At 41.7% G+C, this 26,337-nt stretch overlaps 1 protein-coding gene across 1 annotated transcript in view; it reads right to left on the bottom strand.

Annotated features, from left to right (window-relative positions):
- GRIP1 (glutamate receptor interacting protein 1) overlaps window positions 1-26,337 on the bottom strand; it is a 275,604-nt gene that overhangs the window by 36,055 nt on the left and 213,212 nt on the right. Inside the window, 5 exon segments of the mRNA XM_032221400.1 lie at window positions 353-376; window positions 378-537; window positions 2,013-2,165; window positions 7,808-7,977; window positions 8,554-8,701. Coding sequence (XP_032077291.1) covers window positions 353-376; window positions 378-537; window positions 2,013-2,165; window positions 7,808-7,977; window positions 8,554-8,701 — 655 coding nt within the window.

Here is a 26,337-nt window from a genome sequence, read left to right as displayed (position 1 = left end):
CCCCCTTTTTTTTGCAAAAAATGAGGCATGCAGAGCGTTTGGGAGGCCTGCAGAGTGCAAACACTTTTTTTAAAAAAATTACCTCTTCAAAATTATGGTGCGTCTTATACTCTGGTGCATCTTGTAGTCTAAAAAATATGGTAATTGTGATTTTTCTCATGCGTGAGCATTTTTTAAAAAAAAAACTTTTGAAATCAAAATAGGAAATTCCGTATGTCTCACATTTTTTAGTGAACAATCCTGAGAAATTATCTGAATCCAGAAAATATCTACTGCAAGGGATCAAAGATGTTCTAAGGCTAAGCAATAAAGAGGGCTAATAACTTTACCAATCATTTAAAAAAAAACTCACTTTTCTGCTGGACTGTCAGCTTCTATAGGAAATCAGAGGTGGAGATGATAATGTCTCTGTAGCAAACACACCACCCTGGAGCTGTATTCCAAATCCTACAATTGGATCAGCTGCCAACACTACTTCGGTTGTTTCCGTGTGGACAACTTGCCCTGCCAAGCCAACAGTGCTAGAGGCTAGTGATACTGTAAAATATATTAAACAGAAACAATGACACTCAGAATGATAGCAAGTGAATTCATTTTCTGATACAAATACTATCTATGTAAAAACTGTAATAAAATGTCAAGTGTCACCATTTTCACTTAGAATACTTAAAATTTGGAATCAACATATGGTAGTACTTAGCTAAACCTAGGAAGAGCAAGGAATGTTAGAATTAGTGCTTGGTGAAAGAATGGTCTAAAACCTCATAGGTCAGTTATTTCAGTCGCAGAATCAGAGGATTGACTGTCTTTACTCCAATCAAATTTCTGGTCCTTAAATACTCAACTACTAGAAGGTCCCAGCCATGTGATTGATATGTTTTATTACCAGGCTTGCAACACTATTTTAATACAAAGGATAATACAAACTATATACATCTTGCAGTCAAATATATCCTAGATTCTCTTTAAAAAGCTAGACTTATTAAATTTTGTATTTTAAGTGTCCTATTGATAAATATTTATTACAGAAAAGCCTGACTTAGTACAAAAGAAAAGCTGTGTATAGTAGATATTTGTGAAAATAATAACATTGGGTTACATGCACTGACACAAAAGTTGATTTTTTTTCTTATCCAGGGAGGCTTTCTTATGCTTCTCTACCATGGCCATTCTACTCAAAATTTGTTCAGGAAGGATTTCAACCTTTTAAAACAGCAGTCCCCAACCTTTTGGGCACCAAGGACCAGTTCCATAGAAAACAATTATTTCATGGGCTGGGTGTGTGTTGTTTCACGTGCTCGCGCTATCTAGATCCCATACAGCCCATGCAGGCCATACAGATAAAGCTTCGCTCACTTGCATGGCCACAAACAGGTCAGTAGCCCAGGAGTTGTGGACCTTGGTTCAAAAAGATTTAGCAAGTGCATTAGTGATCTAATCTTGATGGAAAATCATCCATTGTACTTGTCCATTTTGGATATAATTATTAAATGGATGGCTACAACCCACCAACTGCAATCACAATAACAGATTTGTAAATAATTATATAAGGCTACAATTTCTATAAAAGAAATTGCCAAGCTTCTACTTAGCAGATAAAAATGACTACCATTTTTATAAGTATAGTTAAGGAGAGAAGCTCATAAACCAAAAAAGCAGGAATAAAAAGTACCAGAAGATATTCTTTCATGAAGATTGATTTGCTCCAAGATTGCTTCTCTAATTGCTGGATTGTTATGAGACTGCTTCCTGAGGCTGCTTGCAGATTTCCAAACCCATAAACACGAGTTTACAAGACCTCAAAGACAATTTTACTGATAAAGAATCCTGTCTTGCTACTGTCCATTAGTACACAAAGAATTTGAAGTAGCTGAACAATAATGTAGACATCAAATAATAATTGATTCATTTACAACTCCAAATAAATCTTATTTACAGTGTACTTATACAGTATAGATATAGATGTGACTCATAACTATGTTCTAAATCAAATAACCTTTGTGATCACCTACATGAGCTTTTGAAGTCCTTCTTTTTCATTCTTCTTCTCATCAATGTTCCTCTTGGACTAGTAGAGTAGAGGCTGCGTGGTAAAGTTCCCATGTTTAGTGAACTCAAGCTGTATGCGCTCATGGAGGCAGGAGAGAATGATGAAGATACCAAGGCTGTTGAAAGAGAAGGGCACATTTGGTGCAAAGCATTCTAGAGTTGGTGTTTGTAACTATCTGTTATAAGCTGGACACTGCCTAAAGTTTATAAGTCTCCACTAACCAAATCGGAAACTTAATGAAATCTAAGCATCAAATAACAATTTTAGGTTGAAGTCTATTATTTAAAAAAATATCTTAGCTTGAACAAAGGTGTAACTTTGTTTTTCTTAAATAAATAGGCTATTGTCATTCTCACAATTACTTCAACCATTTCTAAAAATGTGAAATTATACATACCAATGTGATTAGAAATCACAGTTTCAAATCTAGCATTTGAAAAAGATAATTTCTGACATAGATTTTGCATTTGGGTGGCGCAGTGGTTAAAAGCAGCACTGCAGGCTACTGCTAGATCAGCAGGTCAGCGGTTCAAATCTCACCGGCTCAGGGTTGACTCAGCCTTCCATCCTTCCGAGGTGGGTAAAATGAGGACCCAGATTGTTGGGGGCAATATGCTGACTCTCTGTAAACCGCTTAGAGAGGCCTGAAAGGCCTATGAAGCGGTATATAAGTCTACTGCTATTTAACAGTATTTCCTTGAAAGAGTACTTAACTGTACATCAATGTACTTAGGAAAACTGGAACCTCTGTAGTTTTCAAAAACTTTCTTTATGAAAATGTAGAATCAGAGCAGGAAAAGATACTATGTCAGAATAACCTGAACATGCTTGTGACAAGCACTGAGATCCTATGAAACCAAAAGTTTTTAAAGCCAGAAATAGGAAAAGAACATGAGAAAAAGAAAGTCATTAGGAAAACGACAATAACACAACAACAGATGGAAAAAGTATGGAACATTACAAGGACTTTTTTGAGGTGGTGTTTTCTGGCATTTCAAAGCTGGCGTCCTGAAATGATCAGGGTGTTTGGTGTTATAATGGTGGCAACTGAGGGCACTGCTGTGGTTGGCATAAAGATCCCATAGAGTCTGCTTGTTGCTCCTTTGAACCTTTACTGCCCACATGGAGGAATGAGAGAAAGTACATATTAAAAAAATGAAAAGAAAATAAATCAGAAAATTATGAGTAAACGGGGAAAAGTAATTGGGTAATACTGTATAAATAAATTAAAAAGGGAAATGAAAGTAATTGGAAAAATATGCTGTCCTACAATCTCCTTTTTCTGGTGATTAGCAAATCCTAGCATGTATGCCACAACCTTCCACAACGCCAGCACTGATGGGTTTGATCCCTCAAAAAAATTCTGAACATCTTCAATCAATTTTTAATCTGCCCTTGTCTTTAGCTACCATTATTAAACCCTTTCAAGAAGTCATTTAATCCAACCTTGGCATAAATAAGATACAATTAGTAATTAAATTTAGAAAATATCCCCCCCCCCCCAAATGAATGTGTATATATTAAAAAACCAAAAATCAAACAGGAGACTATATATTTTTCATAGTAATTTAGAGTGGCTTACATGTCAGTCATTTCAATTTATTACTTTGACATTTTAATTTTATCAGCATCTATCTCTGGTACTATATTTTTCAGGGCAATGAATTCCATCTCTTAAACATCAAAACAAAAATTCAATGTTGGATAATTATTAATAAAGACAAAACAGACATTCAAAGTCATAATTTATTGCTCTGAATTTCTTCAGGCTATTTTTCATCACAAATGCAAGAAAGGAAACGAATGCTATTCCTTGTAATGGTCACTTCTGAATCAAATTTACCTTAAGGATTCTCCCCTCCTTCCATCAAAAGGTAAAAAGGAGGGTAAAGTAATCCTAAACTTATTAAATATATATTCTTCAAAATATATGAGAATTTCCAATTATTCTTATATTGCCATGGTGGCGCAGTGGTTAGAGTGCAGCATTGCAGGCTACTTCTGCTGACTGCCAACTGCCTGCAATTTGGCAGATCGAATCTCACCAGGCTCAAGGTTGACTCAGCCTTCCATCCTTCCGAGGTGGGTAAAATGAGGACACAAAATTGTTGGAGGGGGCAATATGCTGACTCTGTAAACTACTTAGAGAATGCTGGAAAGCACTGCGAAGCAGTATATAAGTCTAAGCATTATTGCTATTGCATTGCTAAGATGTTAAATTATTATAAATTGACACAAAACATGAAAAAAGTATAAAATAGACTTCAAATTTCTCCTTGCTTATTCACTAAGGACTGAAAGGAAGTTTCCTCTTGGATTCTTTTATCAATCATATTTGTATATTTTTCTCATGGGTTATCTAGGTATAATGTTGCTGCAATTAACAAAGAAAAACATTTTTAACACTAAACAGAACATGTTCTTATTCGCCAGTAATTTGGAAAGAATTACACACCTTTATTTATTATTAAATTTATATTGTTTCTTTTGTACAGATACTTAAAATAGATTGGAATAAAATAAAATATACATAAAGTCACAATTAAAATCAGTAACAATGATATTAACAATTATAAGGTTGGAAAAAATGTGTTCCTAATTTGGGGGAGTGGAATCAAATATTCTTTTCTAACATAGGATTGGAGCCTCATAGAAGAAGATACTCTCCCACAAATCAAACAGGTGAACCTCTGACAATGGGACCATCTTCAAAAAAGTTTCTCTTGCTGATCATGACCAGGTATGTTCCTACAGTACTGGGAGAGATTGCCTCTCAGAGAGTCAGGCTGTAACTTTTTAGGGCTTTAAACACGAACCCAAGCATCTTCACTTGTACTTAGTAGGCAACTGGATTTCATTATCTTTCAATACAGGACTGAATCCTGTACCTTGCACCGGGTAATAGATTGGCCATCACATTCTGCACCAGAATTTTACCCCCAAATAATGTATGTTTTGGTATCAAGAGAGATTGCAGTGTGCATGACTATCAGTGAATCTGGCTGTCTCAGGGTTGCAGTTTCATGTACTAACCATACTTGTGCAATTGTGCTCTTATTCCACCTTTATCCTGAAATCTGAGGTCAGCTAGGGGTCAAGATGTAATCCCAAAATATACAACTGCTCTTCTTGGGGAGAACACCCCAACCAAAACAAATTTTATCTCAGTTCTTGAGTTCAAATTTCTTTTGATCAATAGTGCCTTCGCCTTATCTGAAATTAATTTCAGCCTTCTGTCCCTCATCAAGACCATTATCAAAATCAGGTAATGTTTAAGGATATTGATTAAACCCTGGGAACTGGATTATAGAAAACAGTAGATATCATTAGCCTTCTGATATTCCACTCCAAAGCTCTGCATCCTTTCCTCAGCAGTTTCACGTAGATATTAAACAGTATAGGCAACAAGGTAGAACCTATCACTATGAGATAATTGAGATTAACAATCTGGGTATCACAAAAGTTACATAACCTTGTAATCACACCGAATATAGGGTGCCCTATCCCAAAGTAACTAGGGAGAGACTACGATACCTGTGTCAACAGAAATGGCCCCACATGGGAGTTAATTGGCCCCTGGAGGGTACATTCAAGTTTCAAACCATTGATGACTTAACCTCCTTGATAGCTGCTAATGAGGAAAAATACCCAAACCAGTTTCAGTACATAGATCAGTGGGGAAACACGGTGGCAGAACAGTCTGATGAATTGTTGCAGGATTTGAGAATCGTTAACAATGTGATGGTCACTATACACCCCTCTGTGTCCAATCCGTATACTCTCCTCAGTTTGATTCCACCTCGGGCAAAATGGTTGACAACAGAGATGCGGCAACTCACACACCATCCTGACCAGGTATGGAATGGGTTTGATTTTAAGGAAATGTTTAGCACTTGATTTCCCAAACTCCCAGGATTACAGGCCATAGTAGCATTAATTGGTTTAATAGCCGCTGGGTGTGTCCTTATCCCATGTGTTCTGCCAATCTTTATAAGAACTATCTCTAACAGCTTATCACTACTGGCAGAACGAAAGGCAACTTGGACCTTACCACTACATCACATGTCCTCAGTGCCATGGACAATAGCATCAAAAGTCCTGAAGAATATGGGAGCTCCCCATTTCTAGCTTCTGAAACAGACATCCACTAGCACAACTGAATCACTCTTGCGACATCTCAGATGAAACACTGACTGAAATGGGTTCAGGTAATTATTTTATCTAAATCCTATGGGGCTGTAAGATTACTACTTTCTCAACCACTCTACCCATGGAGCAGAATGCTTGAGCCTTACAGCTTTCTATAATTACAGAGATCTTCCAAATCAAGGGATTTTTGCAGTTAACAATCTTATAATTGCCTTCTTAAGCAGATGGCAACCGTTACACATTCAGAGGGGGACTGATCAACTCTCTTGACCAGTGGAAACTTGGCAGATTTAATCATCCAGGAAGGACAATGATTGAGTACTTTCTGAATGAAAAGAGACACCATCTCTATTCATGCATTTCACACTGAATTAACTAGATTATGCCTAACCCATAAAATACAGCATATGCTTCCCCTATTTTAGTGTACATTTTGTAGCAAAGAATCTTTTCTACTTGTGAAAATTCCTTTTATGATTATAAACACCGATCTTTCAAGGAAAGCACCACAAATAGAGAAAAATTATACCAAAATCTGAAAGTTGTGCACAAAGGATTCTGGGACTGAAGAAATTTCCTCATAACTCTTTTCTATCATCTTGTCCAGAGGTGGTATTCAGTTCAGGTTCTCTCCGGTTCAGGCAAACCGGTAGCGGCGGCTGTGGGAGGCTCCGCCCATCTGCCCCGACATAATGCATGAGCACTGCGCATGCACAGAAGGCGGTGCACATGCGCAGATGTGGCACATGCAAGTAAAGCACTCTCGCATGCTCACATTTGTGAACCAGTAGGGAAGGTAAGTGAATCCCACTGCTGATCTTGCCTCTTCTTAGGTATAATGTTTTAAAAAAATATTATGCAATTCACTTTTTCTCAAAACCAAAGTTATTACTTTATTCGCCAGCCCTGTTGTAATATCAAGATATGGGGTTTTTTTTGTGAGAAATACAAGCGAATGAAATATTCATCTCACGTGATATTTCCTTTCTTTTTGCCTGTTAGTGTCCGCTTACTGAGAATAATTAGTTATCATTACCACTCTAACTTGCATTTCACTCCACCCTAAATCTTTTAATTTATTAATTAAGGTATTAACATATAATTATCATTGCTTTGGACAAGAAGATGTCATTAATTCTCTTAATCCACCTTGGATAGCTAAGCAACATTCTTGCTACTAACACAGTAACATGAAATTTTGTTTGAGTAAATTTAATTTTTGCTTCGTGTCAACCAAAGTCCTATTAACCAAGTCCTAAATTTTAGCCAATCTTATATTGGCTGAAAATGATTGCAAATTTATACTCAGAGGAATATTCAGTATGCACAGAACTACATTGTTGCAAATAACAATAAATAAGGTAGTTAAAGCAGTATAGAATGAAACACCTGTTGATGATGGATACCTATAAAAACAAAATTATATGCAAATCTTTAGGCAAGTCTTCAGCTACTCTCTCACACAAGTAAAGCCACTCTCCCAAATGATTTTACCTCAGTATTAAATTCTATTCACGTGAAGCACATTTATTCCAATCATGTCCCAATGAATTCAAACAGCTAAATGAAAATAATTCAATGAACATAATAGAAATATAATCATCCTACCATGTTCTGGTCCTTTAAGTGCAAGGCGTGTCTGATGATGGGGAAGGATCTCTAGTTTGACATTGTCAGAAGTATTAGCCAAAAATTGTGTTGCTTCAGCCAAAGTACAGTATTCCATGCTAGTTCCATCAATAGACAGAATGTGATCACCTATATGCAGTGCACCACATCTATGGAAAAAAAGAAAACATTTCAAAATAGTCCAGTATGATTTTGAAGTATATCATTCCCTGGTTTTGCGGTTATTTCTTTCATAACTTTTTTTTATTTGATTACAAGACTGATATGGCAGGATTGCCTTTATGGAATCCATGCTGATTTTTATTTGGTAAGGCTTTTCTTCAATATGCTTAGAAAAAAATAATTTCGGTTACCATTTCTGCCAGTTTGTTTAGAACAGGCAAGTAGTTAACCTGCCTATAATTCCCAGAACTCTCGAGTGCAGAGACACCAAAGAATTGCACAGATTGAAAGGAGGGCAAATTGAACTCAACTAAATAGTTGGAAGAATTTTTTTGAAGAAAACGTAGCATTAAATATTTAACAGATATTTGGGGAGGAACAACTTTGAGGGAAAGCATTTTTGGAGCTGAGGTTTTGAGTTTTGATCTGTCTACAATTTAGTTCTTTCTGATTGTTCTGCTATCCATACTCTTACTGTGTAAATTGCTCTCCTGAGTGCCAGATTATGTTTCCATATGATTTGTATACAGATGAATTACATAACAGGGTGCACTACAACTCACCTATCTGCTATACTTGCAGATTTTATTTTATCTATAACAATGACTTGCTTGCTGCAACACATTGAGGTAGATAGCGCAACGCCCAGAGCAGAACCAGCGGTTTTGGCAACTTCGACAAGCAATGGCCCAGAAGCTGTTGTTACTGAATCTGTAAAAGCAAATGTCAGTGCTTCATAATGGCATATTAAATTCATTTTGAAGGCTTCCAATAAGTAATTTCCAAAATGGATTTTAAAACAGCAGTTGTATATCTTTCTAACCAAATAACAATTAGTAAAATACTTTGGCTTGCTATTTTAAAAATGACTTTTGTATCAGAAACAAAATTTGTGAAATTGGCTCTTCTAGTGTTTGTAATTGAAAGTACAATAACAACTGCCCTGAATACAGCTGTCTTGATATAATTCTACTACATTATATTTAGCACTTGGGCTTGCAGTTCTAAATCTGCAAGGTAACAATCAATATATGTCTGCAATATTGCCTGTTTTAACCAGTGCCAATTATTATCATCTTATCAGTGCCAAGTGTGTTATTTAGATTAGCATTAGCTAAAAAAAAGTATACATGGCAACTATATTGAATCAATACATCTGAAACTCAGAAAGACATCTGTTTAATATTCTGTCTGTGAATTATTAAACATAACACCTTCAATTGAAAGCTTAATATTATGCATAACAGCTTAAATTGAAAGCTTAAACTGCATATTATATATAGCTTATACATACAACTCTGGGAAAACAGAAATCATCCAACATATATTGTTTTACTGCAATTTTTACGTATTTGCACTGATTATATAATATCCTGCTGAAACATCTTCCAGGAAGGACTGAAAAATATCTATTATCCCAATCATCATATTTTAAAATTCCAACTATACTATCACCAAGTCAGTGATCAAATTCCGTGTGGTTGCAGTGAAAACAATGGCAAAAATAATGCAAATGTATATAATAATGCAATTTTGAATTTGAATTGAACAGCTCTCTCTCAACAGAGGAGGAGGGATACGTCATCATCTATTTCCAGTCTACAACACAGTCCTTTCAACAATTCCAAGAAGGCTCCACATCCATTTGCACTACTCGGGTGACCCTGATAACACAGATGAACCTGCAGGTTTGACAGCCCTGCTCTAAAAGAATGCAAATGACCAGCCGTCTGCAAGGAATATAAATCTTTCCATCCCCACCACCCAGCCAGAGCTGAAGAAGCTTCTTGCACAAGAAAAGAAATTTCTTCAAAGATAAACCAGAGAGTCCGGGTCCCTCTTGGAAAAGCACCTTTGGGACAACTATGACCTGGATGACTGGGAATCACCATAGCCATCAAGTTTGAGTTTGAGTTTGCTAGATGAAGTTTTACTATCCCGATATGGATTTTGGCATTTTTCTTATGATAAAGATGATTACTTCTAGTTCTAGTTGAAAAGATAAAGGCATAATGCAATTTTATAATTCAGGAGAATGTGCAAACTTTTCCACAGTAACTGTGAAAAACGCAAACCATAATTGCTTCACATAATTTGCTATTTCCAGGGTTTCCTAGAAATTTCAAAAATGTATTAAGTTTAGACTTTACCCAACTATGTTCCTAATGTCTTTTAAAATGGCAGAAGTAAATGCAGACTTCCAAAATATTAAGAAAAAAGTTGTGGCAAAGATAATAAATAAATAAATACAAAGCCAAGACAGATTAGTTTATCGTGTACAAGTAAAAACATTACGGTAACCATGAATAATAAATATATAAATCACTCATGCACAAAACATACTTAAATTATTAAGGTATTTACAGTTTGACTAAAGCATTCATATACCATGCTGTGTATTGGCTATGCAATTATATAATACATGCTGATGAACTATGGGCATGGAAGGTACTCATAGAATTTTATTTTATTATTATGTTTTCCTACTTCTGCACATTACATCTCAATCAGCACACAAGACTTGATTAAAGCTTTCCAGAGACCCTATAATTGCTTCCAGCTTGCTAATAACAACCTGGGCTTTTTAATCAAACAACAGTATACTTTTTCCCTTAAGAAACCTAATCACGACAAAGGAGAAATACTTTCAGCATTCCACTCAAATAGGAATTAGAATGCAAATTTCATTTCTGTGAAACCAAAGAAAGTGATGGTCTCCTCCATCCCTTTGAAGAATATTCTGGAAAGGAGGTTTATTTGTTGATGTATGTAGATAAACAAAATTATCTTGACAGATTCAAAGCACTGTTTCCAGATGAATGTGTTCCACAGAATTTATTATAGAATTTGGATGAAAAGGAAAGTCCTGTTACAAAGTCCATTTATTCTATTCTGACACTATTGCCCAAGGCTACTAGAATTATTTTATCTATTGTTTTTGAAGATTGAATTTCTCTTACAAGCAAAAATACTGAACAAAACTTCTACTTTACAGTATAAGTGTGCAGTTTTTCATGTTCATCTGCACAGGAAAAAGAATTATGCATAAAGTTGTGTAGTGCTAGCTTATGTGTTGGGCTAAAGTTTGGAGAACTTAATGCAGGCTTTTAAAGCTGCCTCAATCACTGGTAATTTGTTGATAATCTATAGACATGCCTACAAGTATAAAACCATTTTCAGACTTTAAATATATATGGATTACATTGCAGTGATTAAAACTGCAGCAATTAAAACTGAAACTCAACACATTAGAAGTTTAATGTATTACGTACACATATTTTCTACAAAACTGCATACAAAATATTTCAGAAGTGTGAAAATATAGTTATTCAATAATTAGAAAGCACTTTGCAAAGGTAAACTTCCTAAACATGCATTGTATGTTTAAATTGTTGCACTAAAGTGCCATACTCTCCAAAGTTAAAGTTTAGAAGTTTAATAACATTTGTATGCCGCCCAATCCCGCAGGACTCCGGGCAGCTAACAATACAAACAAATCAAAAGAAAAAGAGGAAAGAAAAGATAGATTTAAAAACATACCATGCACTCCATTTTGTTACCCTATTACTTGTACATTGTTGATATTGACCATTTCTGGGAAACTGGTGTCTATGTATAGTATTTTTGTTTGAATTTGTTTTTCCTAATTTAACAATGTATGTACTTGGCAGAATTCATGCTTCATTAATCAAAGTAACCTTTTATGTATCTCAGAACTTGTGAGAAAAATCAGAAACACTATCACTGAGCAACAAGAGGGTGAAATGTCAAAACTATTGCTGATTTCCTGTCAAAAGTTTGTATTCTATCTATTTCACTTGGCCAATTAAATGTGGAACTTAATGCCTCAAGTATCTTAGAAAGGGTTATATATCAGGGGATGTCATGGCTCAGTGGTTAAAAATGTTGAGCTTGTCAGATGAATAGTGACAGACCAGGTTTGAGACCCAAATGCCATTGCAATGGGGTGAACTCCCATTACTTGTCCCAGCTTCTGCCCACCAAGCAATTTGAAAGCATGCAAATGCAAGTGGATAAATAGGTACCCCCTTCAGTGGGAAGATAACCGTGTTTCACGTGCATCAGCATATAACCATGCTGGCCACATGACCATGGAAAAATCTTCAAACAATGCTGGCTCCCTTGGCTAAGAAATAAAGATTAACACTACCCCTTAGACATGACTCTAAGTAGAATATATAAAAGAAATAAATATTTCAAAGTTAGATTTATTCTTACAAGTCTGGCTGTAAAAGCCAGAATGTAAACTACATAATAAAACCTTTTGTATCTAGAGGTGGCTTTGATTATAACCAACAATATCAGCCCTTCAGGAATCTCAAAAATGTTCTTTAGTGTGAAAAGGTAGAAGGACAGATTCCTGAAAGGATCTCCCTCTGCCCAACTTATACCAAACAATATCAAGCAGGATTATTTTGAGATTCTTTCTTACACTTTCCCTCTTTCAACAGACTGTCAAATCTTTTCTGAAAGTTCCTTCTGAATGGTTTGCTCATTTGTTCCTTGTTCCCAATGCCAAATCTATCTTTTACAATACAGGAGAGGGCTTACTTGATGATTGGCAGTTTAGTTCAGACACTCCCCAAGAACAGTGCATTTTGTAAGATCAGAAAAATTAATGTTTGGCCTAAATCAAATAGATTGCAATAGTTTGACTACAGTTGTGCTATGAAGTTTTAAAAGACAGTGGAAAATATTAGAACAGATGTACAGATGTACTACATGAGGCCCAATCCTTGCAATATACTGCAGGCAGGCAGGCAGGCAGGGAGGCAGGCAGGCAGAAATATTTCTTATGCTCCCTGTCAGCTTTTCACAAGGGAAATCAATAAGGAAACCAGCAGGAAGTCAGAAGTTGCTCCCACTCCCACTGCTTTTTTGCCCACTGGTGGCCTTTCCTCACCTTAGGTAAGGAACTATCTCTAAAATGAAGAGCAAATAGGGCATGAGTTGTCTAATATGGTTAGTAAACCAATAATTAAGAAATATACATGATCTGTTGATTATAAACAAAGTTAGCCTAGCATACAACTAAAGGCTCAGTGGCTAAGATGTTGAGCTTGTCAATCAGATAGGTTGGCAGTTCAGCAGTTCGAATCCCTAGTGCCGTGTAATGGAGTGTGGTTCCATTGCTTGTCCCAGCTTCTGCCAACCTAGCAGTTCAAAATTATGAAAAAATGCAAGTAGAAAAATAGGGACCACCTTTGGTGGGAAAGTAACAGCATTCCATGTGCCTTTAGCATTTAGTTATGCTGGCCACATGACCATGGAGACGTCTTTGGACAGTGCTGGCTCTTGAAATGGAGAAGAGCACCACCCTCTAGAGTCGGGAATGACTAGCGCATATGTGCGAGGGGAACCTTTACTGTTACAATTAAAAACCAGGAATGAATATGCACTACTTTGAAAAGTAAATCTAAAATTGACTTTCAGTTTGGTGTTGCTGCAGGACAGTCATGGGTAGCGGGGCTCTGCGAACCCAGGCTGAATCCTCATTGTTGGAGGGTCCTGAGGGGCTAAAGTAACCCTGAAGGGGTGATGAAGAAAGGAAAGGTGTCTTGAAGATCATAGAGAGCGGCGGCTCATCTGCTTGATCCATGGCTTCCTCCCATCCAACATCGAAGAGGAGAGTGGGTTTGAAGCTGGGACAACCAAAGAAAGAAATGTGCTGGAGCGGTTCATGAATAGTGGATTGGAACTGGGTCAGGTGATTTTCAACTTCTATACTAGAGATCTAATCCCAAAGAAAAGAAATTCCAAAAGAAAGTCCCACTGAATGGCCGGCCCAGAAGGCACGCTGGCACTTTAAAGTGCATGCCGCCTCGGCAAACCGTAGAGTGAAACATGTCCTGGTTTATGGCCGGGAGGCACGCTGGCACTTTAAAGTGCATGCTGCCGCCCCGGGCCCGGCCATACTCATGAGCGTGGCTCGGAACGGCGAGCACTCCGGTGGTGGTGGTGCCGCTGCCACTGGCAGCAGCAGCAGCAATGGCAAGAGCCTCACCGCCCAGCCGGATTCACCAAAAGCGGCACCAGAAGCAATGGGACATGCTCAGGGAAGGGAGAGCCAGAGCCAGCTGCCCGGATTTGCGCTCCAGCCACCGCCGCCGCTTTTGCTGCTGCTGCAGCCACTAGAGACTCCTTCCCCTCTGCCGCCCGCATGGGATGGGGAGTGAGCACGTGAAAGGAGGAAAAGGAAAGGGCGAAGGCTCCAGGACCCAGCGACCCGCGGGAGCGCCGGAGGAACCGGCCGGAGGTTGGGATGGAAAGGATTTCTTCGCCTCCGTCCCACCCTCCAGAGGCTTAAAGGGGCAGGACCCGGTTACCAGGCAGCTGGCGCTGCGGTGGCAACCACGTTACCACGGGCTTTGTTACATACACACCTGGGCTCGGTCAGAGAAGCGACGCCTCCAAAGGGCTGTCACCTGAGGCCACCTCGTTTCATTTCCTCTGCCCACCAGGTTGTGGAAAAATGAGCAGCTCGATTCTCCGCTCTCATTTTCCTCAGCCTCCGCGCTATTGGTGTTTGTGTGTGTGTGTGGGGGGGGGGGGGTGTTAAACCACCGCCTTGTGCCAGAATTGATAGGAAATAAAAGGCTGAATTGTTTTTAGCCTACTTACCTCCCCAATATGCAAAAGATCACTTGGAGTTAAGTAAGACCTTTAAATGATATTTGCTTCAAAATGCTTAAGAAACTTGGTTTCCCTACCTTTCAAGGAAGGCTTGGTGTTTAACTAGTTCTAATCCATCTCAGTAACAGATGATATTTCTTCAGGCAACCGGCAAACTATGATTTAGGTTTAAGGATTGGATTCTGAAACGTTTTGCTAAGATGGCATATCTGCAAATCAAGGAACAAAATCATGCCCCCTCCCCCAAATAATTTTGTCCTGTTTAGTTTTGTTCTGTTCTTCGTTATTTTCTGTGAGTTTGTATTTTATCCCTTGAATAAAAAAAATGGAAAAAATATGTGAAATTACTTAGCCTAATATACTAATGTAACACATCTTGTTTACACATCATGATCAGTTCTAAACTATGGATTTATAGATCACAATTGCTGTGTTCATACAATAGGTTAAGCCAAAAACAAATCATAGATTAGTTGATTGAGCCAAACCAATATGTCCCTTGATTTATACTTTATAACAAAATGAAGCCCCTTTGCCTTCGTACATGTTCATACATCTTATTCAGCCCTAGGCAAATGAAAGATTATTTCACTACTTGATATATGGAAAAGAGGAAGTCGCCATGAAGTTTTAAGACACATTAACTTGCTGTCAGGAATCTTTCCAATATCCCACAAAGAAGACATGATTTTTTGTTAATTTGTTTAAGCAAACAGTTGAAGTTCCTTCAAGTGTTTTGGAATAGATTCTTCTACATATAGCTCACATTTCTTATTTAGCTGATGTTAACATTAACCCATTGTAAAAATAACAGCAATTGAATGTTTTACCACAATCAACACATTACATGACTGGAGTAAAGTTAGCGGCAGGGCGGCTTTTGCCTCTTGAGAGCAGGCAAAAGCCACCCCGCCGCCCCAGCGCTATGTCCGATAAAGAGGCGGGACACCTCTATGTCGGACATGGCGTCCTGCCTCTATGTCAGACATAGCTCCGGGGCGGCAGGGCAGCTTTTGCCCGCTTGCCTCACCAACCATAAACCTGACCGCACGTCACTGCTGTTATTAGTATTGTGTATTAAAATATTGAATAATTAAATGATGTAGGATTATATACTAACTTGTTAACCACTTGCTAATATTTATAATATTATAATTAGGTGAGTATTAATAATGTAACAATATTATCAATATTACCACTATTATTATGTATCAAAACTAATGATATTCAGATGCCACATCATGAATTTAATACTTATGCACCATATTTTTTCAGAGTATAAGACACACTCTCCCCCCCCCAAAGTGGGTGGAAATGCCTGTGCATCTTACACAGTGAATGTTGCTGAAGCCCCACCTGCCCACCCACCTGTTCCCATCCTTTGCCTGTTTTCGTACTCTGTGCATTGCATTTTAGCATCCACATGACTCATTTTAGACCCGTTCCAGGCTGTGGGGATCACCACAGCACATCGCCACTGATCGCCACCTCTGTTGCATTTTCAGCCTCTGTGCATTGCATTTTTAGCCTCCACATGACCCATTTTAGACCCATTCCAAGCTTCCGGGATTGCCACAGCTCATTGCTGCTGATCACTGCCTCTGCGCATTGTATTTCTGGCATCCACCCGTTGCATTTTTAACATCCACATGCCCCATTTTTGGCCTCCACATGTTGCATTTTCAGCCAATTCCAGGCAGTGGGGATCGATGGCAGTGATCCCCGCTGCCTGGAATAGGCCAAAAATAGGACATGCAGAGCAAAAAACGTGGCGTGCGGAGGCCGAAAAAGCAACATGTGGTGGCCCAAAAACATGATGCACAGAGGCAGCAATTGGCAGTGATGTGCTATGGTGATCCCCACAGCCTGGAACAGGTCTAAAACAGAACGTGTGGAGGCCAAAAATATGACATGCGGAGGCTAAAAATGTGATGCGTGGATGCCAAAAATGTGAAGCACAGAGGTGATGAACTGTGACAATCCCTACAACCTGAATCAGGCTGCAACAATGTGTTGAACTGACCAGGCTGTCTGCTGTAAGAATGCTAGCCAGCTGAATACTGATGGATGCTGTTACGCAGAGGCAGATTTTTTTTATTGCTTTCCTCCCCAAAAACTAATGTACATCTTATACTCTGGAGCATCATATACTCCGAAAAATACGGTATATTTAAAAATAAAAGTTATATTAAAAAAGTAAATCTAAAATTTAGATTTTCAGAAAATGCTTTACAGAAACCAGAATTTTCACTGTAATTTCAGGTGAACAAAGAGTATAGCAGAGAGGGACAAGGCAATTAATGCCTCTGCTGGCTTTGAAAGCTCACCTTTAAGTACATACCACTATAAATAATAGAAAGAGCTCTAGTGCTCAAAAAATAAGTTCAATTGGTAGAATTGCACTTTTTGGAACAATTGTTTATTATTTAAGAGCAATACCTACACCTAGAAATAGTTATGGGAAGGAAAGGGATAAAATAAATACACAGAAATCCCTTCAGGGAAAGTAATCCAAAGAAAGTAAGTCTAGCTCTGATTATATGCCCTACCTTTCTTTTCTCACTGTTAAACTAAATTGCTCTGAGTTAAAAGAGGCAATAATTATTCTGGATGTGAAAGCCAATAATTAAAAAATTAGATTTCTCCAAAATGTACCCTAGGTTGTTGTCTGCAATTTTGCTTGTGAACTGTTGTGCTTCCTATGAATGGAAGGAATTAGAATCTAATTGTGTACTGTAGTCATGTTTCCAATTCTCTTCCTTCTCTTAACCGTAATTATGGTAGCTGAATTAGCATGTAAAGACAAAGATTTTAGCTCTATTTCCACCTTATTTCCCTGCTATCCTCCTCCTTTCCTCCCCACCCCTAGCATTAGTTTCTTTCCTAGCCTGACTGTAATAAAAGAAGGATCATTTGATGCAGTGGTGGGATTCAGCCAGTTCGCACCTATTCGGGAGAACCAGTTGTTAACTTTCTAAGCAGTTTGGAGAATCGGTTGTTTGAAGAAATCTCCTTTTGTTTCTTTCCACTTTACAGGGCTAATCCTGTAAGGAAGGCAGGAAGGAAACATTCTGGTGTTGTTTCTAGACTAATTTTTATTACCTTGCTTACAGAAACTGTCTCTCCAGTTAACCTTTATTACATTCTAATAGCTAAGACGAAGCGCCCGTCGATGTGAGTGACGTTGAGTTGGCCACGCCCATCCAGTCACATGACCACCGAGCCCTGCCTACCCAGCTAGTCATTAGGGCAGAGAACTGGTTGTTAAATTATTTGAATCCCACCACTGATTTGATGTTTCATTGAATCCTGACTGCAATATTTACTGTATGTCTAGAAAAAAACCAGGCTGATGCAGTACTATTTACTGTTTTCATACAAGCTAATCAAAACACTAAAATGTATCAGGCAGGAGATAAATTTTATGGGTGTATGCAAATTATTTAATAGCAGGTAATTAGCCCATTATATTTACATTTAAATTCCAATTCTCCTAAGCACTCTCTAACACGATCAATTATGTTGAACAATGTCCAACATCTTCTAAAGGGACATGTGTTTTCCCTCTCTTGACAAGCCTCTTTGATGTGCTTTGTTTTGAGATGCCATGAAAATGATCAAATGAAATTTAAACTACCATCCTAAATACACACATTAGCTTTGAAGCTATTGATTAAGACACATACTACAGGCCCTATACAATATTATAAAAACACTTCAGAACGTGTACAAGCTTTTGAGTTGGCATACAAATGTGGGCAATTATCAATTGATCCAGGTAAAAAAAAAACTTCATTTGGATTATACCAATATTGAAATAAATATAGTTAGGTAGAGGATGCAACAATGTATATGGGGCACTCGGGACAACCCTTTTTCTATCCAGATTACCCCCCCCCCACACACACACACAATTCAAAGACAGGAGGAAAGCACAATAAAGTAGATCAGGAATCTCCAAACTCACAACTTTTCTATTATTATCATATTTTCTATTTACATATGACTATAATTAAATCAATATTCCTAGTAGGGAAGGACCATTGACTTACCTGAAGGGTCGTTTTCAGGGCGCTGCGAAGGAGAGTCCAAGCAAGGGTTAAATACAGCCAAACTGCCCAGAGCTGAATTGAAACTTTAAGCCATGCCTCTGGTGCTGATTATCCCCAGATTTTCAATGAAGATGTGGAACTGTTGCGCACTGAGAAGTCCAACATTGGATCAACTGGAAACACAACCGGAACAAGTCCAACTGGAACATCCAAAGAAACAATTGTGATAACAGCGGAGCCAGACCCCAGGGTGTGGTTGACTCTCCTTCGCAGCGCCCTGAAAACGACCCTTCAGGTAAGTAAATGGTCCTTTTCCAGGGCGCTGCTCAGGAGAGTCCAAGCAAGGGACATACCCAAGCTAAATGTCACTAGGGCGGGAAGCAGAAGAAGTCAGGGTCTCTCCGCTGGAATGAATACCCTGCAGCACACACCTCCCAAAGGCCCCTTCCGCTGAAGCAAACTTGTCTAACTTGTAATTCCGCACAAACGGAGTTAAGGAAGTCCATGTGGCCACTCTGCAAATCTCAATAGGAGCCCACGTCACCCAGGCTGCGGTGGTGGCAGCACTCCTAGTAGAATGCGCCGTGATGCGACTGGGTATCGGTCGAGACTGAAGAACATGAGCGAGAGTGATGCAGGCCCTAAGCCATCCCCCGAGGAAACCTTCCTGCCCTGAGACGACGGCTGAAATAACGACTCCGAACGGCAAAAACTGGCCATATGCTTGATGTAACGGCGTAGCACCCTGCGAACATCCAGCTTATGCCAGCGCTCCTCGCAAGTGGATGCGGACAGAAGTCAGGAAGAATGACCTCCTGGGCCCGGTGGAACCAGGAATTAATTTTAGGCATGAAAGAAGGATCCAACCGAAGGACCACCCTGTCCTGGTGAAACAAGCACAAGTCCTCACGGACAGACAAGGCAACCAGCTCAGAGATACGTCTAGCTGAGGTGATGGCAATGAGAAACACGGTCTTAAAGATGAGATGTTTCAAGCTGGCCGAACGGAGAGGCTCGAACGGCGGTTCGACCAGAGCCCATAAAACCACATTAAGGTTCCAAGATGGGTATCTGTGAACCATTGGGGGACCCATGAGAAAGCTGCAAATGGTGGGGTGACAGCCGAGAGAAGGCTGCCCCTCAGGGGCCAGGATGGTGGAGAGCGCAGCAACCTGACGACGAAGGGTGTTAGGCGCCAACCCCTTATTAAGGCCGTCTTGCAGAAAGTCCAGAATGACAGGAATCGAAGCTGAAGAAGCTGAAGCACCTCTGGAAGAACACCAAGTAACAAAAGACCTCCAGGTGGTGTTGTAAATCCGAGTCGTGGAACGACGGCGTGATGCCTGAATGCTGCGGATCACCTTGGTGGAAAGGTTGTTCTTGCTTAAGAGATCCCTCTCAAGTGCCAAATGGATAGTTGCAGCCACTGAGGCTCTGGATGAAGAAGGGCCCCCTGGCACAGAGAAATGTCATGTGGAGGAATCCGCCACGGGTCTCAGATGGACAGACTCACCAGATTGGCAAACCAGGTCCTCCTGGGCCAAAAGGGGGCCACCAGAAGGATCTCTGCTGCCTCCGCCAGGATCTTCCTGATGACTCTGGGAAGAAGAGGCAACGGGGGAAAGGCGTAGAGCAGACCTTTCGGCCAAGGAAAGTGAAGAGCGTTTACCCCCTCGGCCCTTGAGTTGTGGAACCTGGAGAAGAACCTGGGAAGATGAGAGTTGGCCGCTGTCGTGAGCAGATCCACCTGGGGGCAACCAAACCTCTGAACTATGCGCTGGAACAGCTGCGGGGGCAGGCACCACTCCGAGTGATCGACAGTCGCCCTGCTCAGCCAGTCCGCCTGGGTGTTCACCGTGCTGGAGATGTGCTCCGCCTGAATGGACAGCAGATGGACCTCCGCCCACTGACCTAGGTCGTCGGCTTCCGACATCAGGGACCTGGACTGCATGCCCCCCTGGAGGTTGATGTGCGCCTTCGTTGTGACGTTGTCCGCCAGTATCCTCACATATTGACCCTGAATGCCAGTCTGAAACTGAAGCAGGACCAACCGGACCGCCTTCAGCTCCAACCAGTTGATGCTGTGCGCTGCCTCGGCCGAGGATCACCTGCCCTGAGCAATCTGATTGCGGAAGTGAGCCACCCAACCATACAGACTGGCATCCGTTGTGATGGTGAGCCAGGTTGGCTCCTTAAACAGAGACCCCTTCTTCAGGGCCGGAGACAACCATCAACTGAGAGAGCGACGCACCTTCGTGGAGACGGGAACGAGTCACGATGAGCTGCTCTCGTTGGCCCTTTGATAGGGCAGCAGGAGCCACTGGAGGGGACAAGACTGAAGACGTGCCCACAGAACGATGGACAGGCACGATATCATCTTGCCCAGGAGCTGTGACAGCAGAACTACCTTGGCACAAGGAGACCACCGAACCTGCATGGCCATCTCCCTGAGGCTCTCCATTCTCTCTGGCGACAGGAAGACCTGGCAGGTGACAGTATCGATGACGCCCCCCCAGATGCTGAAGCCTGGTTGTTGGGTGAAGATGGCTCTTTTCCAAGTTAATGGAGAAGCCGTGACCCGGAGAACCTGCATAGTGTACTGCAGATCCTTGACCGCCTGCTGGGGGGATGACAACTGGATGAGCACATCGTCTATATAGCAGTGCAGTCTTACTGGTCGCGACCTACAGAACGCTGCCACTGCTGCGAGGACCTTAGTGAACGTCCTTGGGGCTGATGACAGGCCGAACGGCATGGCCTGGTACTGGTAGTGTTGACCGGCATAGGTGAACCTCAGGTATCTGTGATGAGCTTTGCGGGTGGGTACGTGGAGGTAGGCCTCTTTCAGGTCTATGGAGGTTAAAATGTCTCCCTGCCTGATGCAGCCCAGGATTGACTGGAGGGACTGCATCTTGAACCGCCGATAGGTGACATGATAATTTAGCCTCTTTAAATCCAGGATCCTCCTCCACCCTCCAGAGATTTTGGGAACCAGAAATAGGATGGAATAGAACCCTGTCCCCTCCTGACCTGGAGGTACCGGCTCTATGGCCATGATCTCCCTGAGATGTCTTATTTCCTGTTCCATGAGGGATCTTTTGACTGGGCATGAGGGGACGGGGCACCTGATGAAATGACGGGGAGGAAGTGAGAGAAAATCTAAGGTGAGACCCAGCCGGATTGTTTGCAACACCCACTGGTCCGAATTGGAGTCCTTCGGGATTGGGCGGCCTATAAATTTATTAAACATCAACATCAACATCAACATGACCTGCTCCCACTGGGCGTGAAACAATTGGAGCCACCCTCCTATGGGAGCTGGCTCCCAACAGTCACTTATACTTCCTGAAGGGATGGGAGCCAGATTCCCCCCGAAAGGGGCATCTGGAGTAATACGGCTGGTGACCCCTGTCCTGAAAGGACTGGCGGTCCTGGGACCTGTCCATCTGCTGGTGGAACGGGCAATGTGACTGCGCAGAACTCGAAGAAGGTTCCAAGTTCCGAAAGGACTGCCTCCTATAGGAATAAAAGCCCTTCTTATCGGATTTCTTAGAAACCGACGGCATCACCTTGTTTTTGTCCTTATTTTCCACTAGGACAGGGTCTAAGACCTCCCCCCAAAGCCTGACCCCTTTGAAAGGGGCAGACACCAACTTCCACTTGGAGCGCATATCAACGTTCCAATGCCTCAGCCACAAGAGACGCCTGGTGGTAACATTCGAAGCCAGGGCCCAAGAAGCGAACATAGCCGCACTGAGGGTGGCATTGGCAGTGTACTCGGTGGCCGCCATGATTTTGTTAATCTCCTGCCTCAACTTGGTATCCTTTACTGGAACCCTCGCCATCAGCTTCCTCAACTAAAGGAGAGCTGCCCTGGAAAGAAAGGAAGCTGAGGCAGAGATTTTAATTGCCCATGTGGCTGCAAGGTGCGTCTTATGACAAGCATTCTCCGATTTCTTATCCTCAGCTTTAAGGCCCTCCAACAGATCAGGCAGAAGCACAGATGTTGAAGTGAGGGCCGCAACCGGAGGATCGATAGGTGATAGCTTAAGTAAATTCTCCAGGCTGGCATCCACAGTATACAGCCTCTTATCATTACTAGAGGGGGTAGCCATGGTAGCAGGCTGAGCCCATTGTTTCTGAACCAAATTAAGAAACATCTTGGGAATAGGAATGATCTCCTGAACCGAGACCGGCTCCTCAAACAAATCCCCAGAGAAATCATCCAGTTCAGTAGGAGCTTGGACAGGTGGAGTGCACCCCATACGGGTGGCCAGCTTGGACTTGTCCAAAATGGTTTTGAAATTTGCAATGTTAAATAGTCCCGAAGAAGAGGGCTTTTGAACTGCTGCACCTTCCTCCCCAGAGAATTCAGCCTCCTGAACAGGCAGAATGTCATCCCCCTCCTCCCAGTCCGAAGCCTCAGAATCTGAAGAGGAGTGGGGGGAATGCAAGGGACATGGAGGAGAAGCCACCTCGGGAACCAGCTGGGGCTTTAGGTGCTTAGTTTTGCGGGTGCGTTTGCCCTTGTGCAACATGCCCGCTTCAATGCCCTGGGAAATGGCCCTGTTGATAACTTGCTGCATTTCCACTGAAAGGTCAGGCCCAAAGTCCTCCATGGGCCTCGCCCTGGGTTTAGGCCATGAAGGCGGAAGCTGAGGGGCCAAGGGGCCCGGGGCAGGGCCTTCTTCAAGATCCGAAGGGTAAGCGAAAAGATCAGCTTGATGCACCATAGAGGACCCTGGAGATACTGCCCTAGACATAGAAGCTGTGGGGGAAAACTCCCGGCCTTCATTCTCACTGTCTGAAACAGGCCTTTGCTGGGCTGGAGGAACCTCCATGGCAGGCTCCTCAGGAGACACCAATTGGGAGGACTGCGTTTGGTGCTGGGCCTTGGAGAATTGCTTTTCAAGGGCCTTTTGGCAACGCAATGCATCCTTATCTGGCCCTGATCCCTGCTTAGGGGCTGGCTGGAGTATGGTTTGGAGCCCCTGATGGCCTTCCTGGCAGCCATGCCAGCCTGCCTGGAGAAAACCCTGGAGGAACCCCCTGCCTGGGTGGAATCCTCGGGAGCCTGCTCAGCCATTATTAAACTGTGGCCAAATATAATCAGGGGCTACCTCCACTTACCACCTTGCAAAGCCCTGCAAACTAACAGATGCTCTGAAAAGATGTTGGGGGGGGGGGGTCGCAGCAGCAATATCCAGCAGGTGGAATAAAGCACGAGCATTAAGAGCTCCCAATGCTGCAGGAATGAGGCTTGTGACCAGCGGCCCCAATCCTTGCTGCTCAGGTGAAAGGAATACACCTAATTGCCAGCCAGGCCGGACAAAGAGTGGTTCCTCGCTGCACCTGCTGTGAATCAGGCTGCAGGCAGCTGCCACGAGGTTGAAATCAGAAACTGAAACTGCAAATAGCTCTAATTACTTTAAAAGTAGCCACCAAACCATCGGGAGCTCTGAGGCACCGCACCTGCACGCCGGCCACCAAAGGCACGGACACCAACCGCAGGAGCCTCAGTGGGGCTTTCCCCCTCCCCAGCGAGGGTCTTAACTGCCCCAGCCACTGTTCCCTCTAAGGTGCGCGCCTGCGCGGCCGCGCACGTCGCAAGAAAAGCCCGCGCAGCAGATTCTATCTGCCGCGCAGAGTTTTCTGTAAAGCAAACGTGGGGAAGTCCTTTGCAGGCGGCTAGAACTGGCCGCCTGCAAAGGACCTCCCCAGACTTGTTTTGAAGAGCACGGCTCTTCAAGTCCATGTTCGGGGGATCCCTTGGAGAGGGGATTCCTTCCTGCGACTGCGAGACCCCGCCCAGAAAATGTGGAGAGCGGCAGTGGAGAGTGAGTGGGTGGGTGGGGAACTGGTTGACACTCTCGTTTCACCTTGTTTCTCCCCCCCCTTCCCTCCCAATCGTCAATGCATGAGTTGGCCTGTCTCCGTTCATTTGGGCTTCTGCTCGTCCGTCTTTCTCTACCCGCCTCTGTCTAATAATTGCTGCCTGGACTCGCTTTGCCAGCGAAGGCAGGATCGGGCCTCGCCGGCTGCTCCCGCCTGATTGGCTGGGCTGGATGTAGCCCACGGACCTAATTTCCTTTCCTGTCTTGAAGGAACGGGGGAGGGGGAGGAGCGGGAAACGCGTTGGTGACGGCTTCATCCAACAGCCTCAGCTCAGCTGAGCTCCGGACTGGGTTTTTTTTTGGGAAAAAAATATATGCTGGCTTGTTTCTTCGAAGCCTCTCCGTCGAACTCGGCCTGATGGGCTCTTGGTTTGTGAGACAGGGTGTTATTGTGAGCTCAGGGAAGAGGGGAATCAAATTACGCCCGGGGTTGGGATCCGTATCTTGTCGGTGGGCGCAAAAGGCAGATGCATCTCCACGCAGCTGCCCCACCTCCCCGGGGAGCGGCAGGAATGATAGGCAGCGCCAGAGTGGTCACCCTGGCCGGAATCTTCGGGCCCATCTGGGAGGCATCCTGGTGGAAATCTGGATTTGAACCTCTCCTCCTGTTTTCCCCCTCCCTCTTACATGCCCCCTTGGTGCAGTGGGCTACTGCCGGCGAAAGGAGTGGGGCGGGCGACATTGCACAACTGGGTAAATTATAAATCACAGATTTTAATCCTATTTAATTTTTAATGGTATCAAATTTAGCTATAAAGTGGCCTTACCTACTTTTTTTCCCCTAAATTCTGGTCCCTGGTGATACAATGAGTTAAATGCATTCTGGCCTGGATTTCCTATTGTGCAATTTGTGTCATGGACTTAATCATTTTAAATTCCATAAAATGCCAGTACACATCCTTTCTGCCAAGAGATCAGAAAAAACAATGCTCGAATCTTCTGATATTTAAATGATTTATAATGTTGTTTAGATATATAATTTGGATTACATTTGAAAGCTATGCATTGATTAAATACTACAGAATACAAGCAATTCTTTCTTTTTTAGTTTTAGAAAAGGATAATTCCCCTTTTAGCCAGGCTTTTTGAATTAGATTATGGTGATGTTAACACCAGTGTTTAAGTAGATTTCAAATTTTAAAAAAAAAATCTTTTAGCTGCTTTGAATACCTTGGAGATGAAAAGATGGGGTACAAACTTAAATACAAAAAAATAGTACATTCATTTTGAAAAATAAATGCAAGACTTGATTAATTTCATATCTTTATTTAAAATAGTTTTGGCATGGCATATGGTTTTATCGATTCAGTTGGAAATGATGTGGATGTTGTATCTGATTCTGAGGTATATATATTCTTCTTTTTTTTAATAAATGTTTTTTAATTTTAATTTAAAACAGGTACAGCATCTTTCTTTACATCTGTAGAAAATGTGTCAATCAATTACAGATAGGTTTTGGTACATCTCCTCCACAGTCAACCAACATAACTCATATTAACTCAAGCATTATTATATATCCATTTTCATTTAACTGTAATTATTATTTAGAAATATTAATAAAAGTAGTAATCTTAAACAATACCTGCCCACACCGGTGGGAAAAGAAAAAAATCAAAAAAAAAAAAAAGGCAAATAAAAAATAAAAATTAAAATAAAAAATAAAAATAATACAAAAAAAGACAAAAACGACAAGAGACAAGGCAGGAAAACAAAACAAAACACAGGTGTCTATTATAAAAAAAAAAGA

The sequence above is a fragment of the Thamnophis elegans genome, chromosome 7, assembly GCF_009769535.1.
Source record: "Thamnophis elegans isolate rThaEle1 chromosome 7, rThaEle1.pri, whole genome shotgun sequence".
NCBI classification, from domain to species: Eukaryota; Metazoa; Chordata; class Lepidosauria; order Squamata; family Colubridae; genus Thamnophis; species Thamnophis elegans.
Note: the sequence above shows the minus strand (reverse complement) of the source record. Positions and strands in the feature narration are given on the sequence as shown.